The 18357-nt window shown below is 45.8% G+C and overlaps 1 protein-coding gene across 3 annotated transcripts in view; it reads left to right on the forward strand.

Annotated features, from left to right (window-relative positions):
• Positions 1-18357, forward strand: part of LOC112250387 (RAC-alpha serine/threonine-protein kinase) — a 46061-nt gene that overhangs the window by 9409 nt on the left and 18295 nt on the right. For all 3 annotated transcript variants that reach the window (XM_042321746.1, XM_024420479.2, XM_024420480.2), the window contains exon 2: positions 6706-6891. In XM_042321746.1, coding sequence (XP_042177680.1) covers positions 6846-6891 — 46 coding nt within the window. In that variant the 5' untranslated portion in view covers positions 6706-6845. The remainder of the gene's footprint in view (positions 1-6705; positions 6892-18357) is intronic.

Genomic DNA, 18357 nt, shown 5'->3' on the forward strand with positions numbered 1-18357 from the left:
TTTGTACAGCACAGATTGAAGCCCTACAAGGGCTAGAGAATAACGTGTAGATTTCTAATATTTTGCAATTCACCTTTTGTTGTTGTTGTTACTGTGGGGTAGCCTAACTAGTTAGATTTGACTGGCCAATTGCAACCACCTTGCAATAGTACAGGATTTCTTCAAACTCTACCAATGGGAGATGACAGCCTTTAAGCAGCCTTGCTTGCAACCAAAAACCCACAAGAGTAAACCTGCAGATCCATCGATTTCATGTTTGCTTGATTTAGTTACACATTTTAGATGTGGACAGTTCAGGGATGTTTTATTTTCCCCTCTTGATAAGAAATTACTATTAATACAAATTATTAAAGTAATTGTCCAGTGTTTCCAGATTTCTATGAAGTTTGACTTATATGAGTGAAATAGTTTTCCTTACCAACATTTTTGGAATTATGTATGTTAAAAGCAGCTTTTCCGTGTTGGAATAGTGTGGGCGTATCCCAACAACAGAATGGTGTGGGTGTATCCCAACAGCAGAATGGTATGGGCGTATCCCAACAGCAGAATGGTGTGGGTGTATCCCAACAGCAGAATGGTGTGGGCGTATCCCAACAGCAGAATGGTGTGGGCGTATCCCAACAGCAGAATGGTGTGGGCGTATCCCAACAGCAGAATGGTGTGGGCGTATCCCAACAGCAGAATGGTGTGGGCGTATCCCAACAGCAGAATGGTGTGGGCGTATCCCAACAGCAGAATGGTGTGGGCGTATCCCAACAGCAGGATGGTGTGGGCGTATCCCAACAACAGAATGGTGTGGGCGTATCCCAACAACAGAATGGTGTGGGCGTATCCCAACAACAGAATGGTGTGGGCGTATCCCAACAACAGAATGGTGTGGGCGTATCCCAACAACAGAATGGTGTGGGCGTATCCCAACAACAGAATGGTGTGGGCGTATACTGGTCATAAATAATAATTATACTGATAGTAGGCTGATTGGCCAGCTCATCCTCCTCTGGAGTATGACATACTTGATGACATACTTGGTCTGTTTTATATACAGTTTAGGGTGTTTTTTTGTGTGTGTTTTTTCTTCAACTTATGCTTTGGCCACAAATACAGGATCAGTCAACAACATTTATATGGGTATGAGTTAACAGAATAAGAACTTTTAAAAGTACATTTTCACTGGACAGTTACTTAGCACTTGTATTGATGGTTTAACTGGAGCTCCCCTGGATATAATTTGGTGACGACCGATGGTTGCAATAGGCCTGGAGAGAGGTTTTCAAATGAAGAAATCAGAACATGGCTAGCAGCTAGTTAGTTAAACAGAAACAAATAGTCTGGTGGGCTACGATCGACTGAATGGCCATTTTGTAAACATACTTGCTCCTCCTGTCTTTCATGTCTGTTTGTTTTGGGCTTCTGAACAGTTCACTATGGGCATCTGTTATTTTTTATCCTAGGTGAAATGATACTTGATCGGTAGATCAAAAACATGAAGCTGCATAGTAAAGACAGTTTCAGGTTGTTTTATGTAATTAGCTGCTAGATGGAGCATGTAGTGTTGTGCAGTGGGGAGGGGTGTTCTGTCTGGGCTTCGTCTACAGAACTGCTGCCTCCTTCCCCAGCCCTGTGCCTTGAAGTCATTGGATGACATCTTTACCATCTCAGCACAACCACATCAACATGCTATAACCATCCTGTAATTTGTATAGACGTGCAGAAAATGTATATCTGGAATGCATCCATTTCCATACAGTTTGACAGTAGCAGTAGAAACACTTGGCATATTGCTGTGCTAGACAGCACCTGCTGTCTGTTGAAGCCATATTAAATCATGTGAACCTGCATTAACCCCTCTCTATATCGTACAGATCTTCTGCCAATGCATTCATAAGCTCTTTTCATGGCTAGTCATATCATTCTGATGAACAGGGGTGTCATTTAATATAATATCATTGGGTTGCAGTCAAGGGGCAGGATTTCAACAACCAGAGGATTAGGACAAATAAAGCTCTGCAAGGCTCAGCAGCGGTTCTCTTTATTTTTTAGCCTAGCACTAATATTAATCATGGTGATCATAGTGTAGTTATAGTACAATATTATAATTTTTAGGCCTACCAATGGAAATCTGAAATTTCCCTAATTCCTTGAATATACCTGATTTAGTTTGGTCCAACAGCAGAACACCCAACCTGTGAACCACCTTGATTATTATTTAATTTCATACAACGGGTGTTTCTAATGCTGATTGGTTAAAACTGCATTTCAGCCGGTGTCTTTTCTGTTCCATCTGACTGCACAATCCACTGTCTCATCAGCCCAGCCAGGCAATTTGTTAACTTGATCTCCACTATAAAAATACGTTATCTCACATTTTATTTTTAGACAAACACTTAGTTTTCTACAGCGGAGGTTTGTATAAACCTAGCTGTCTGGCTCTCTGACATTCGATCTCAAGCTGTCCCATAGTAATGAACGTGTCGGGATGAGACAGACAGGCAGGCAGCTTTCTTAGCCATTCGAAATCATGAAACAGCTGGCATCATTTTTATGGATATATATATATATATTTAACCTTAAATGTATATATATATATACACACAAAAAAATGTCAATTGAGAAAAAGAAAAGAAAATGAAACGAAGTGCAGCTAGCTTGTAGTCTTTCCAGCTTCAGTTTGAAGTGATTGTATTAGTTGTGTTGTTGGCTAGCTCCTCTGAACAACAGTGTCCTGATGAGAGAGCACATTTTCTATGCCAGGCGAAATCGCTCCTATGGATGCATCCAAATAAATGTCACTAAGAAACTGCTTAAACAAATGCAGCTACTGTTCTGGCTGCACTGTTTGACATGACTGTAAGTTAGCTGTAGTTGGCTAGCTAGCAAGCAATGGATAAGAATGTTGCCAGCCAGTATGGCAATGGAACATTTAGAATGAAGACCTGTGTCGCGTCCATAGATACAGAACAAAAAGACTGAACGACTGGGTCGCGTCCATAGATACAGTACAAAAAGACTGAACGACTGAGTTGCGTCTCTGGCAACCAAACCGATAGAACGAATGACCAGCTGGCTTGGGTAGCAACTCTAGTTCTGTGTCGGGACTATATCTTGTGGAAGGATGAAATAGTATGAATACATTTATCAAAATATATTTTTTAATGAAAATATGTCGATCTTTATTTGAATATGTTGGTAACTCGGTTTGCCTCCCCTCAACTTTGTCTGGGGCCTAACAACACCCGTGCCAATACAGTGCCTTGCGAAAGTATTGGGCCCCCTTGAACTTTGCGACCTTTTGCCACATTTCAGGCTTCAAACATAAAGATATAAACTGTATTTTTTTGTGAAGAAACAACAACAAGTGGGACACAATCATGAAGTGGAACGACATATATTGGATATTTCAAACTTTTTTAACAAATCAAAAACTGAAAAATTGGGCGTGCAAAATTATTCAGCCCCTTTACTTTCAGTGCAGCAAACTCTCTCCAGAACAACAAGATATCTTTAAGAAATGGCTTTCTTCTTGCCACTCTTCCATAAAGGCCAGATTTGTGCAATATACGACTGATTGTTGTCCTATGGACAGAGTCTCCCACCTCAGCTGTAGATCTCTGCAGTTCATCCAGAGTGATCATGAGCCTCTTGGCTGCATCTCTGATCAGTCTTCTCCTTGTATGAGCTGAAAGTTTAGAGGGATGGCCAGGTCTTGGTAGATTTGCAGTGGTCTGATACTCCTTCCATTTCAATATTATCACTTGCACAGTGCTCCTTGGGATGTTTAAAGCTTGGGAAATCTTTTTGTATCCAAATCCGGCTTTAAACTTCTTCACAACAGTATCTCAGACCTGTCTGGTGTGTTCCTTGTTCTTCATGATGCTCTCTGCGCTTTTAACGGACCTCTGAGACTATCACAGTGCAGGTGCATTTATACGGAGACTTGATTACACACAGGTGGATTGTATTTATCATCATTAGTCATTTAGGTCAACATTGGATCATTCAGAGATCCTCACTGAACTTCTGGAGAGAGTTTGCTGCACTGAAAGTAAAGGGGCTGAATAATTTTGCACGCCCAATTTTTCAGTTTTTGATTTGTTAAAAAAGTTTGAAATATCCAATAAATGTCGTTCCACTTCATGACTGTGTCCCACTTGTTGTTGATTCTTCACAAAAAAAGTACAGTTTTATATCTTTATGTTTGAAGCCTGAAATGTGGCAAAAGGTCGCAAAGTTCAAGGGGGCCGAATACTTTCGCAAGGCACTGTATATCCTTCAAACACCGGCTTCAAGGGCATTATCACTTAAATGTATTAAATTATCTTATTTGGCATTGCACAAAGTAGGCTATATATCCAATGGACAATTTTGGTGCAATATTTCCACTGTTGATAGATATGGAGGGATACGTGGGGATGGTAGCCGTAACAAGGTATAAATATTTGACAGCTGCTAAACGGTCTGCATAGTTCTGTGTCTTGGTGCCATCTGAGTAAAGACCCAGTCTTCTAATTTAACCAATAAGGCACGAGGGGGTGTGGTATATGGCAAATATACCACGGCTAAAGGCTGTTCTTACGCACGATGCAAAGCAGAGTGCCTGGACACAGCCCTTAGCTGTGGTATATTGGAGATATATCAGAAACCCCGAGGTGCCTTATTGCTACTATAAACTGGTTACCAACGTAATTGTAAAAATAAATATACGGTCTTATAGACCACGGCTGTCAGCCAATCAGCATTCAGGGTTTGAACCACCCAGTTTATAATTACAAATAACAGACACTTGTTCAGTAGGGTGCAACGCTACAGAAAATACAAATACCGATAGAAGTGGCAACACTACATTAATTTGTCGTTATTCATGTGTAGTAAAACTGTAATTACTCTAACATTGTATTTTGTTACATAGTGATTTAATAATTGCTTTGTAATTGTATAGTAAATTATTTTCTGGAATAATAACTGATTGCCATTTGTAGTCCTTGTTTCTTTGTCTTTTAATGTTGCTTTATCACTGCCTGTGGTGTGTTAATACAGTGGGGCAAAAAAGTATTTAGTCAGCCACAAATTGTGCAAGTTCTCCCACTTAAAAAGATGAGAGAGGCCTGTAATTTTCATCATAGGTACACTTCAACTATGACAGACAAAATGAGGAAAACAAATCTAGAAAATCACATTGTAGGATTTTTAATGAATTTATTTGCAAATTATGGTGTAAAATAAGTATTTGGTCAATAACAAAAGTTTATCTCAATACTTTGTTATATACCCTTTGTTGTCAATGACAGAGGTCAAATGTTTTCTGTAAGTCTTCACAAGGTTTTCACACACTGTTGCTGGTATTTTGGCCCATTCCTCCATGCAGATCTCCTCTAGAGCAGTGATGTTTTGGGGCTGTTGCTGGGCAACACGGACTTTCAACTCCCTCCAAAGATTTTCTATGGGATTGAGATCTGGAGACTGTCTAGGCCACTCCAGGACCTTGAAATGCTTCTTACGAAGCCACTCCTTCGTTGCCCGGGCGGTGTGTTTGGGATCATTGTCATGCTGAAAGACCCAGCCACGTTTCATCTTCAGTGCCCTTGCTGATGGAAGGAGGTTTTCACTCAAAATCTTACGATACATGGCCCCATTCATTCTTTCCTTTACACGGATCAGTCGTCCTGGTCCCTTTGCAGAAAAACAGCCCCAAAGCATAATGTTTCCACCCCCATGCTTCACAGTAGGTATGGTGTTCTTTGGATGCAAGTCAGCATTCTTTGTCCTCCAAACATGATGAGTTGAGCTTTTACCAAAAAGTTATATTTTGGTTTCTGACCATATGACATTCTCCCAATCTTCTTCTGGATCATCCAAATGCTCTCTAGCAAACTTCAGACAGGCCTGGACATGTACTGGCTTAAGCAGGGGGACACGTCTGGCACTGCAGGATTTGAGTCCCTGGCGGCGTAGTGTGTTACTGATGGTAGGCTTTGTTACTTTGATCCCAGCTCTCTGCAGGTCATTCACTAGGTCCCCCCATGTGGTTCTGGGATTTTTTCTCCCAGTTCTTGTGATCATTTTGACCCCATGGGGTGAGATCTTGCGTGGAGCCCCAGATCGAGGGAGATTATCAGTGGTCTTGTATGTCTTCCATTTCCTAATAATTGCTCACACAGTTGATTTTTTTCAAACCAAGCTGCTTACCTATTGCAAATTCAGTCTTCCCAGCCTGGTGCAGTTCTACAATTTTGTTTCTTGTGTCCTTTGACAGCTCTTTGGTCTTGGCCATTGTGGAGTTTGGAGTGTGACTGTTTGAGGTTGTGGACAGGTGTCTTTTATACTGATAACAAGTTCAAACAGGTGCCATTGATACAGGTAACAAGTGGAGGGCAGAGGAGCCTATTAAAGAAGAATTTACAGGTCTGTGAGAGCCAGAAATCTTGCTTGTTTGTAATTGACCAAATACTTATTTTCCACCATAATTTGCAAATACATTCATTAAAGATCCTACAATGTGATTTTCTGGATTTTTTTTCTCATTTTGTCATAGTTGAAGTGTACCTATGATGAAAATTACAGGCCTCTCTCATCTTTTTAAGTGGGAGAACTTGCACAATTGGTGGCTGACTAAATACTTTTTTGCCCCACTGTATATGCAGCATTGACAAATGTGTAATAGGGTGTCCTAGTTCAAATCCAGCCTGTCTCTTTGTTTTACTCCAATAGGTAACCAGTGCTGTCTGAAACCTTCCCCAGCACTAGACCGCTTCTGATTTGAGTGAAGGGGACCAGCGTGTCCTCTCCTTCTGTGGGACTCCCTCAGTGGACAGAACCTCCCCCTTACCCCCATTCCTCCGCAGACCACCATGGGCGAAGTAGTCATTGTGAAGGAGGGATGGCTTCACAAACGAGGTAAATACATATTCCCTCAATCTCCCCCACCCTCTTAACTAAGGCTTTGGAAATCACACAACCTTCCATTGATTCTTCCCCTGTTTTGATATGAAATAAGTGTAGATTTCTGGTCATTTTTGCATCTTTTTCAATTAGCCAACCTGTTGTTTTTTGACCTAAATGGGCAGATAAAGTCGTCTCACAAATTCCTGAGATTGCTTCCTGTTGTTTCAGCTCCATTCATAGATAACCAGGTCACCAATGCAAGTGATGCAATGTCTATGGTCCTCAATATTGTTTATGGTCTATAAGAATGTTTACTGTTCTGAAGTATTTAATGGCCTCTACGAATGTTCATGGTCCATAAAATGTTTGTTACTGACACCTAAGGGCTGTGAATACATCCTCATGACAAATCTGTTAGTGCACACACACTAGTAGAGGTTATATTAGGACTTGGGTGGGTGAAACAAAATATTTGCCCTTTTCTGGATAGAAATGCACTATTAACTTCAAAGGGTTGTTTTTCAACCTATCTATTGTTTTGGATTAGTCTGTGTGTAGGTTGAACTCTGGGTCTCTGCTGTGACCCAAGCCAAACCTTGTGCATGTTTTCCACTTGCACCTGCTTCACCTTTGACCCTTTCTGTGTTCTATAAACAAAGAGGATGACACCCCCCACTGTATGACTGAACTGTCGCCAGCGCACGCCGCCTCACCTCGCCACAGCTGTAGCCACGGGGAAGAACGGATTGCAAAATGAAGGAGTTCAGAGAATGACTGACAATGACAAACGATGGTTTCAGCCATTTATGTTTGTTTTCACATATGAAATCCTCTAATTGCCTACACGGGATTTTTCAGAGTGAATTCTGTTATTGGGTTGTGTACAACACCCTTTTTCAATCACAGAGGCACAACTTAACTTTCTGCAATGGAGCAGGGATAAGGGTGTGGTGGAGGGCGACAGCAGCAGTAAGACTCCTAAACACTCTGTGGAAGTTGGACGGTCGAGGAGTTTGCAAGGCCAATGGGTTATTACGGGAGAATCCTCCCTCCCTCCAGCCTCGGACAGTCGGACAGTGTAGCGCCGTGTCTAGGAGTTTGGGGGTCATCCCAGTTCAGCTATGCAGACAGACACCACCCGGAATGGCTCTGGGCCCTGTTCAAAAGGAAGGCAGCCGACGCTGGATTTGTGCCGCTTAGTGTGGCGGCAAGCCTGTTTTGCCCACAAGGGATTTGGGGGGAGATGTTTTTTCTCTCTTGATGTGGCCATGGTGACATCACCCATGGGAAACCATGAAGGCTGCAGGGTGGTGCTGTCAGGCTCTTTCAGCTCGGGGTGCATTTTAAAAATGCTCATGCTTTGCCCACCTGTCACTCTCAAACTTTATACAACAACTTTAGTTTAGGAGGGTCATGCTCATTAAAGCACTGTATGCCGTCACCTAATTTAAACATGCCAATGGGCATCATGTCTCCTCTGTATGGTTGACAATATGCTGAACTGGTTTCTATGTAATGGAAGCAAGGTATATAAATGTAGCCTGAATGACCCGATTATGCCAGGTTTCTTGCTTTCATCAGATAGGGCTGTATTTTAGCGTGAAGTGAGTCAACTATTTGAGTTTAAGCGATTACTGAAGGGCATTGGTTCCATCACTGCAGACCGAGTTTGGACTTTCCCACTGTTCCAGGGATAATCAAAGCCACAGATGGATGCTATGACGACCTCCATGGGACTCTTCACATTGAAACATGGCAGGGGCTCCAACCAAGGTGTTAGTCAACCATTGGAAAAGCTCTGAGGAAAACATCTGGACTCCCTGGAACGCATCTACCTTTCCCTTTTTTTGCCAATATCTCAGCATGGCTCGGAGTCCTCTGATTCCAAGCAAATGAGTCATACACGAGGTAGGAGAAAAATGTGGTTTGGATGTGACTCCTGGACTCAAAATGCACAACTGCAAAGGCTTATTCTTAAATCCCATCCTCAGCCTAAATACTATTTAGTGTCCTGGCAGCTGGTTGGTTCCTGATATGGCAAAGTAGCCACACCCTTTAGCCTGCGGCTATGTGGCTTGCGATGGTGTGCCTCTCTTGCCTGATCAAAGCATTCCATTCACAAACGTTGCAGAGGAGACGGGTACACCGAGATCAGTCTGTGGAGATTGGCGGTTACAGTTGGTGCAGAGGATTTGTAGGTTGGGGAGAGGGTGGTCATGTGTCAGCCAGGCCAACCAGTACCTTCCTTACCAAAAGCCTCCCCAGACCCAGTGTGGTTGAGCACACTACGGGTTCAGGTGAGGCATATTGAGGAGTGGCTGCAAGGCAGAGACATACTGGTAGTGGTGGCTCCTCTTAACACTTACATATGGATGAGAAATGTGTGGCGAGTTATCAAAGGGATACACACAGCACTTACTGTACCACATTGTTGTGTTACCGAGGCCTAGCATAAGGTTAATATTTGCTTGCAAATGGGACCGCTGACCAGAAGACGACGGGCGCACTCGGTCGTCTGTGCTTGTGCTTGAAAGGAAGAGTTCAGAGTCAGGTATGATATCTGACTGATGTTTTGACCCACTTGTCTATCTCAAAGTATAGACAGGAACTGTCTACCCTTGCATTCATTCTGCTCACAAGCAATTTGCATGGCATACTCTTTTCACAGTGATATATATATATATATATACAGTGGGGGAGAACAAGTATTTGATGCACTGCCGATTTTGCAGGTTTTCCTACTTACAAAGCATGTAGAGGTCTGTCATTTTTATCATAGGTACACTTCAACTGTGAGAGACTGAATCTAAAACAAAAATCCAGAAAATCACATGGTATGATTTTTAAGTAATTAATTTGCATTTTATTGCATGACATAAGTATTTGAAGTATTAAGTATTCTTACCAACCAGTAAGAATTCCGGCTCTCACAGACCTGTTAGTTTTTCTTTAAGACGCCCTACTATTCTCCACTCATTACCTGTATTAACTGCACCTGTTTGAACTCGTTACCTGTATAAAAGACACCTGTCCACACACTCAATCAAACAGACTCCAACCTCTACACAATGGCCAAGACCGGAGAGCTGTGTAATGACATCAGGGATGAAATTGTAGACCTGCACAAGGCTGGGTTGGGCTACAGGACAATAGGCAAGCAGCTTGGTGAGAAGGCATCAACTGTTGGCTCAATTATTAGAAAATGGAAGACGTTCAAGATGACGGTCAATCACCCTCGGTCTGGGACTCCATACAAGATCTCACCTCGTGGGGCATCAATGATCACGAGGAAAGTGAGGGATCCGCCCAGAACTACATGGCAGGACCTGGTCAATGACCTGAAGAGAGCTGGGACCACAGTCTCAAAGAAAACCATTAGTAACACATTACGCCTTCATGGATTAAAATCCTGCAGCGCACGCAAGGTCCCCCTGCTCAAGCCAGCGCATGTCCAGGCCCGTCTGAAGTTTGCCAATGACCATCTGGATGATCCAGAGGAGGGATGGGAGAAGGTGGTCTGTGGTCTGATTAGACAGAAATAGAGCTTTTTGGTCTAAACTCCACTCGCCGTGTTTGGAGGAAGATGAAGGATGAGTACAACCCCAAGAACACCATCCCAACTGTGAAGCATGGAGGTGGAAACATCATTCTTTGGGGATGCTTTTCTGCAAAGGGGACAGGACGACTGCACCGTATTGAGGGGAGGATGGATGGGGCCATGTATCGCGAGATCTTGGCCAACAACCTCCTTCCCTCAGTAAGAGCATCGAAGATGGGTCGTGGCTGGGTCTTCCAGCATGACAACGACCCGAAACACACAGCCAGGGCAACTAAGGAGTGGCTCCGCAAGAAGCATCTCAATGTCCTGGAGTGGCCTAGCCAGTCTCCAGACCTGAACCCAATTGGTAAATCTTTGGAGGGAGCTGAAAGTCCGTATTGCCCAGCGACAGCCCCGAAACCTGAAGGATCTGGAGAAGGTCTGTATGGAGGAGTGGGCTAAAATCCCTGTTGCAGTGTGTGCAAACCTGGTCAAGAACTACAGGAAACGTATGATCTCTGTAATTGCAAACAAAGGTTTCTGTACCAAATATTAAGTTCTGCTTTTCTGATGTATCAAATACTTATGTCATGCAATAAAATGCAAATGAATTACTTAAAAATCATACAATGTGATTTTCTGGATTTTTGTTTTAGATTCCGTCTCTCACAGTTGAAGTGTACCTATGATAAAAATGACAGACCTCTACATGCTTTGTAAGTAGGAAAACCTGCAAAATCGGCAGTGTATCAAATACTTGTTCTCCCCACTGTATATATACATACACATACATGGATGATCGCTCCCCCAATAAAGGTGGTGGTACTTAGTTTGAGTTGCTGCTGTTGTAGCTATTCACATTCATACAACACAATAGTGTACAGTGTTTGCCTCTTTTAGAAGAAACTGCCTATTCGAGGTGCCTGGTTACCACACTGTAGGCTGAGCTGAATTAGATTAGGGCTTTGTGTGTGTGTGTGGGTGTGTGTCCCCGAGTGGGCGTGTATCAGAGCGAGTGTGTGTGGGTGTGTGTTTCCGAGTGTGTATGTGTGGGGGAGGTACAGGAGGAAGTGGATTCTTATTATAAGCAACACAGTTCCTTTGAAACCACATCCTCCTCCTATCCCAGACTGCACTGGTATCTCTTATCTTCCCTGTCACTGCACCACTATGCTCAGCCACTGTTGACTTATGTCAGCAGTCATAGAATTGCTATAGTGCCATCCACCCTATGAGAGAACAACTGGGGCCTACCACAACCCTTACTACCACACCCTCACATCCCCTCATCAGCAGTACCACAGCTTCTCATAGTGGACCTCCCAGAATTCAGACACTCAGCACAAGAGTTCAGTAACCAGACCCAGTGTAACTCCTCACTACCCACACCAGCACATTCCCCTCGTCAGATAGGTCTGACCAGACCTCCCTTAGATCCTCACATCCCAGTCCCAGGGTGCCAGCGGAGCCATGCTGGGACCCTCAGGAGAGAGGAAGACAAGGAAAGGCCACCTGTGGTCACCACCCCACTCCAAAGAACATCACTCCAGACACCACAGCCCACAACAGCAGCACACAGTCAGAGCTCCCTATGGCTTTTATTTTGTGACTCCAATGACACATTTCTCAGAGAAACTGCTTTTCCCGAGCATGTAGTGGTTAGTTAGTGATTAACCAAATGTTTTTTTCCGGTTATTAAACAGACAATTGACCGACGTCTGATCAATTAATTACCTGAGTTCCATTTAGGTTTTTTTTGTGAGCCCAATGCGCCGTTTCTCTGGAGTGAAATCAAATCATTCACAAGATAAATTAAGTCAAGAACTATATGGGAAGCTGGGATGAAGGGAGCTGTTTTACTTGAGCAACCAAGTTCAGCAAATAAACGTGGCAATTAACTACACTAACCATAATCCATTGTGCCTGTTCTTTTCTGGCTCGGATACAGATGGATACACTTTTACGCCTGCTACTTTAGGCTACATACACACACACCACATACGCAGGCACATGAGAGGAATGTAGACAACACAACGATGAGAGGAAGGGATAGAGAGTTCATTAAATGACTGAGCCCTCTCCTGTACTCCCTGTTCACCCACGACTGCGTGGCCATGCACGCCTCCAACTCAATCATCACGTTTGCAGACGACACTACAGTGGTAGGCTTGATTACCAACAACGACGAGACAGCCTACAGGGAGGAGGTGAGGGCCCTCGGAGTGTGGTGTCAGGAAAATAACCTCACACTCAACGTCAACAAAACAAAGGAGACGATTGTGGTCTTCAGGAAACAGCAGAGGGAGCACCTCCCTATCCACATCGACGGGACAGTAGTGGAGAGGGTAGTAAGTTTTAAGTTCCACGGCATACACATCATGGACAAACTGAATTGGTCCACCCACACAGACAGCGTCGTGAAGAAGGCGCAGCAGCGCCTCTTCAACCTCAGGAGGCTGAAGAAATTCGGCTTGTCACCAAAAGCACTCACAAACTTCTACAGATGCACAATCGAGAGCATCCTGTCGGGCTGTATCACCGCCTGGTAGGGCAACTGCTCCGCCCACAACCGTAAGGCTCTCCAGAGGGTATTGAGGTCTGCACAGCGCATCACCGGGGGCAAACTACCTGCCCTCCAGAACACCTACACCACACAATGTCACAGGAAGGCCATAAAGATCATCAAGGACAACAACCACCCGAGCCACTGCCTGTTCACCCCGCTATCATCCATAAGGCGAGGTTAGTACAGGTGCATCAAAGCAGGGACCGAGAGACTGAAAAACAGCTTCTATCTCAAGGCCATCAGATTGTTAAACAGCCACCACTAACATTGAGTGGCTGCTGCCAACATACTGACTCAACTCCAGTCACTTTAATATTGGAAAAATGTATGTAAAAAATGTATCACTAGCCACTTTAAACAATGCCTCTTAATATAATGTTTACATACCCTACATTACTCATCTCATATGTATATACTGTACTCGATACCATCTACTGCATCTTGCCTATGCCGTTCTGTACCATCACTCATTCATATATCTTTATGTACATATTCGTCATCCCTTTAAACTTATGTGTATAAGGTAGTTGTTGTGAAATTGTGAGGTTAGATTACTCGTTGGTTATTACTGCATTGTTGGAACTAGAAGCACAAGCATTTCGCTACACTCGCATTAACATCTGCTAACCATGTGTATGTGACAAATACAATTTGATTTGATTTGATTCTGCAGCATACTTAGGCAGGCTAGCCTAGCTAAATAGGATGACTAAAGACAGTATAGTATGGGGAGAACAGAGATGATGTTAGATGGTTGGCTGGCTGGCTGCTAGTGCCTGAGCAGAGATGAGATGATTACTTTAAGGAATGAAAAATTATAAAGTCATCAAATAAAACTAAGTAATATACACAATTGAAATATATTTTATTTAATAGTAATTTCCTACTTCTCTATGTGGCCCTGACCGAGACAATGGAATATTTTCAAGGTTTTGGCAGTTGAATGTTCACAATTTTTGGCTTTGTTATTTCCATGAAAAAGCACTAATCATTTAAATTGAATTATTTCATAATGAATTTAATGTTTTAAAAAAATTGCATAAACCGTGATTGTTCTTTTAATGATTGAACTGAAACCAAACCGACCTTAAAAAGCACCAAGAGTTCAGCACTACTGGCATGTCAGTCTGTCAAGCAACACATTAAAGGGGGTCAAACGTATTATAATTCACACAGCTACTAGTGATTTGATGGCAATGAGAAGACATGTAGATCCTGCAATGCAGCAAGTGGCAGCCAGAGTTGGATGGATTAACTAACACAAAATCACTGTGTCCACCCTGTTGTTACGTGGAGATGTGCCCTTCCACATTTATTCAGAGCAACAATGCTGAGCTGGCTATAGGCTGTGCTCTCTTTGACAATGTTTACTGAGCAAACCACTGTGACATTCACCCCCAGCTGATGTACAACCTAGTACACTTGATCAACAGGGTGTCAAGGTGTTTGCTAGAAAACTGAAAGAAACTGCTCTGGGACAAACCAAAAACCAAAAATAAGAGGAACTTTGACATACATCCTCCAAGATCAAGACCACCCAGAGAAACAAGCACCACCCTGCACCACCAGCCCCCACCCAGGGAAACAAGCACCACCCTGCACCACCATCCCCTACCCAGAGAAACCAGCACCACCCTGCACCATCGGGCCCCACACAGAAAAACCAGCACCACCCTGCACCAATGGGCTCCACCCAGAGAAACCAGCACCACCCTGCACCATCGGGCCCCAGCCAGAGAAACCAGCACCACCCTGCACCATTGGGCCCCATCTAGAGAAACCAGCTCCACCCTGCACCATTGGACCCCATCCAGAAAAGCTAGCACCACCCTGCACCATCGGGCCCCATCCAGAGAATCCAGCTCCACCCTGCACCATCGGACCGCGGGCAGAGAATCCAGCTCCACTCTGCACCATCGGGCCCCATCCAGAGTGGCCAACACCACCCTGCACCATCGGGCTGCGGGCAGAGAATCCAGCTCCATCCAGCACCATCGTGTCCCATCCAGAGCGGCCAACACCACCCTGCACCATCGGGCCGCGGGCAGAGAATCCAGCTCCACCCTGCACCATCGGGCCCCAGATTGGACAGCACCCCCGCATCCCACTACCCCCATGCTTACAGGACAACACCCCAATCAGAAGGGACCAGCAGTCCAGAAGTGGAACGAAGAATAGAGCACCGTGCTGCAGCTGTCATGACTTCTTCCCTCTCCTTGTTCGGGCGGTGTTCAGCGGTCGAAGTTACCGGCCTTCTAGCCGCCGCCGATCCACTTTTCATTTTCCATTTGTTTTGTCTTTGTTTTACACACCTGATTTCAATCCCACTATTACTTGTTCATTATTTAACCCTCTGTTCTCCCATGGGTTTTTGTGAGTGATTGTTTATTGTATTTTCGTTCTGTCATGGTGTGCGTGTATTTGTACCTTTGTATATTTCTATTTTGAGTAAAAATACGTTGATTACTCATATCTGCTGTCCTGAGCCTGACTCTCTACACCAGCTACACATAGGACCCATTACAGAATCACTCACCTGAAGAATGGAGTCAGCAGGAGCAGACGCCCTCCCTGTTCCAGTGGAGGAGCGGATTTAGCAGCACGTGACCATGTTGCAACGTCTCGGCACTGCCATGGATCGTGTGCTGCAAACTATGGATCGTTTGGAGAGAGGAGGAGGTTTTTTTCCCCTGGTCCCAGCGGGATTCGACTTGCGCTCCCGAGGGAGTATGATGGGACGGCTGCCGGATGCCAGGGTTTTCTACTACAACTGGAGCTCTACCTGGTGACCGTCCACCTGGCTCCTTCGGGGCGTGAGAGTGTGTCCGCCCTCGTCTCCTGCCTCTCAGGCAAAGCCCTGGAATGGGCCAATGCCGTATGGTGTGAGGGAGATGCAGCGTAGGATCATTACGCAGAGTTCACCTTCCGCTTTCGGGCAGTGTTCGACCACCCGCCTGAGGGTCGAGCGGCGGGTGAACGTCTGTTCCACCTGAGGCAGGGGACGAGGAGCGCGCAGGATTTCGCCTTGGACTTCCGGACCCTGGCCACCAGTGCGGGATGGAATGACAGGGCCCTGATCGATCGCTACAGGTGGAGTTTGCGCCAGGACGTCCATCGGGAGTTGGCCTGCCAAGACACCACCCTCACATTGAACCAGCTGGTGGACCTGTCCATCCGGCTTGACAACCTGCTGACTGCCCGCGGATGTCCGGATTGGGACCTGTCAGTTCCATCCCCCAGCACCCCTGCTCCGACGCCCATGGAGCTGGGAGGTGCTGCACTTAGCGTGACTGGAGGAGGGGCTATTCCCTGCACCATCTGTGGCCGCAGAGGGCACACTGCTGGTCGGTGCTGGAGTGGTTCCTCAGGGAGTCGAGGCAGCAGGCAGGGCACTATCGTGTCACCCCAGGTGAGTCGACACCAGGCTCACCCAGAGCCCCCTGTCACTCACACGTATGTGTTTATTTCATTTCCTGAGTTTTCCCCGCATTCCCAGCATAAGTCACTAGTAGATTCAGGCGCAGCTGGGAATTTTATTGACCTTTCATTTGCTCATAGTTTAGGGAATCCCCTTGTTCCTGTGGACATGCCTTTCCCTGTGCACGCTCTAGATAGTTGACCATTAGGGTCAGGGCTGATTAGGGAGGCCACTTGACATGGTTACGCAGGAGGGTCATGACGAGAGAATCAGTCTCTTCCTTATTGATTCTCCTGCATTTCCCGTGGTGCTGGGCTTACCCTGGTTGGCCTATCACGACCCCACTATTTCGTGGCAACAAAGGGCTCTCAAGGGGTGGTCACGAGAGTGCTCAGAGAGGTGTGGGGGGTTTCCATAGGTGCGACTACCTTGGAAAGTCCAGACGAGGTCTCCATCGTGCACATCCCCTCAGAATATGCTGATTTGGCTCTCGCCTTTTGTAAGAAGAGGGCGACTAAATTACTACCTCATCGACGGGGGGATTGTGCGATAAATCTCCTAGTAGACGCAGCACTTCCCAGGAGTCACGTGTATCCTCTGTCACAGGAGGAAACGGTGGCTATGGAAACATATGTCTCCGAATCCCTGGGGCAGGGATACATTCGGCCCTCCACTTCACCTGCCTCCTCGAGTTTATTTTTTGTGAAGAAGAAGGATGGGGGTGTGCGCCCGTGTATTGACAATGAAGGGATTAATCAGATCACTGTGTACAGAGGTACAGCTACCGGCTGCCTCTCATCGCCAGTACGATCGAGTCAATGCACGGCGCGCGCTTCTTCACAAAATTGGATCTCAGGAGCGCTTACAACCTGGTGCATATTCGGGAGGGGGACGAGTGGAAGACGGCATTTAGTACCACCTCTGGGCACTATGAGTACCTAGTCATGCCGTACGGGTTGATGAATGCTCCAGTCCTACAGGCTTTGTTGACTAGATTTTCTGGGACTTGCACGAGCAGGGTGTAGTGGTGTATATTGATGACATTCTGATATAATCCGCTACATGCGCCGAGCATGTGTCCCTAGTGCGCAGGGTGCTTGGTCGACTGTTGGAGCATGACCTGTACGTCAAGGCTGAGAAATGTCTGTTCTTCCAACAGTCCGTCTCCTTCTTAGGGTACCACATTTACACGTCAGGGGTGGAGATGGAGAGTGACCGCATTTCAGCCGTGCGTAGTTGGCCGACTCCCACCACGATAAAGGAAGTGCAGCGGCTTCTGGGGTTTGTCAACTACTACCGGAGGTTTATCCTGGGCTTTGGTCAGGTAGCAGCTCCCATTACCTCACTGCTGAAGAGGGGACCGGTGCGGCTGCAGTGGTCGGCTGAGGCGGACAGGGCTTTTAAGTCACCTGAAGGCTCTGTTTACCTCGGCTCCCGTGCTGGCTCATCCGGATCCCTCTTTGGCGTTCATAGTGGAGGTGGACGCGTCCGGGGCTGGGATAGGAGCTGTGCTCTCTCAGCGCTCGGGCACACCACCAAAGCTCCGCCCCTGTGCCTTCTTTTCGAAGAAGCTCAGCCCGGCGGAGCAAAACTATGATGTGGGGGACCGGGAGTTGTTGGCTGTTGTGAAGGCTCTGAAGGCGTGGAGACATTGGCTTGAGGGGGCTAAACACCCTTTTCTCATCTGGACTGACCACCGCAATCTGGAGTACATCCGGGCGGTGAGGAGACTGAACCCTCGCCAGGCAAGGTGGGCTATGTTCTTTACCCATTTTGTTTTCACCCTATCCTACAGACCAGGTTTCCAGAACGCTAAGGCAGACGCACTATCCCGGATGTATGACACAGAGGAGCGGTCCATGGATCACACTCCCATACTTCCGGCCTCTTGCCTGGTGGCACCGATGGTGTGGGAGCTGGACGCGGACATCGAGCGGGCGCTACGCACAGAGCTCA

Source organism: Oncorhynchus tshawytscha, linkage group LG05 (genome assembly GCF_018296145.1).
Source record: "Oncorhynchus tshawytscha isolate Ot180627B linkage group LG05, Otsh_v2.0, whole genome shotgun sequence".
Classification (NCBI taxonomy): Eukaryota; Metazoa; Chordata; class Actinopteri; order Salmoniformes; family Salmonidae; genus Oncorhynchus; species Oncorhynchus tshawytscha.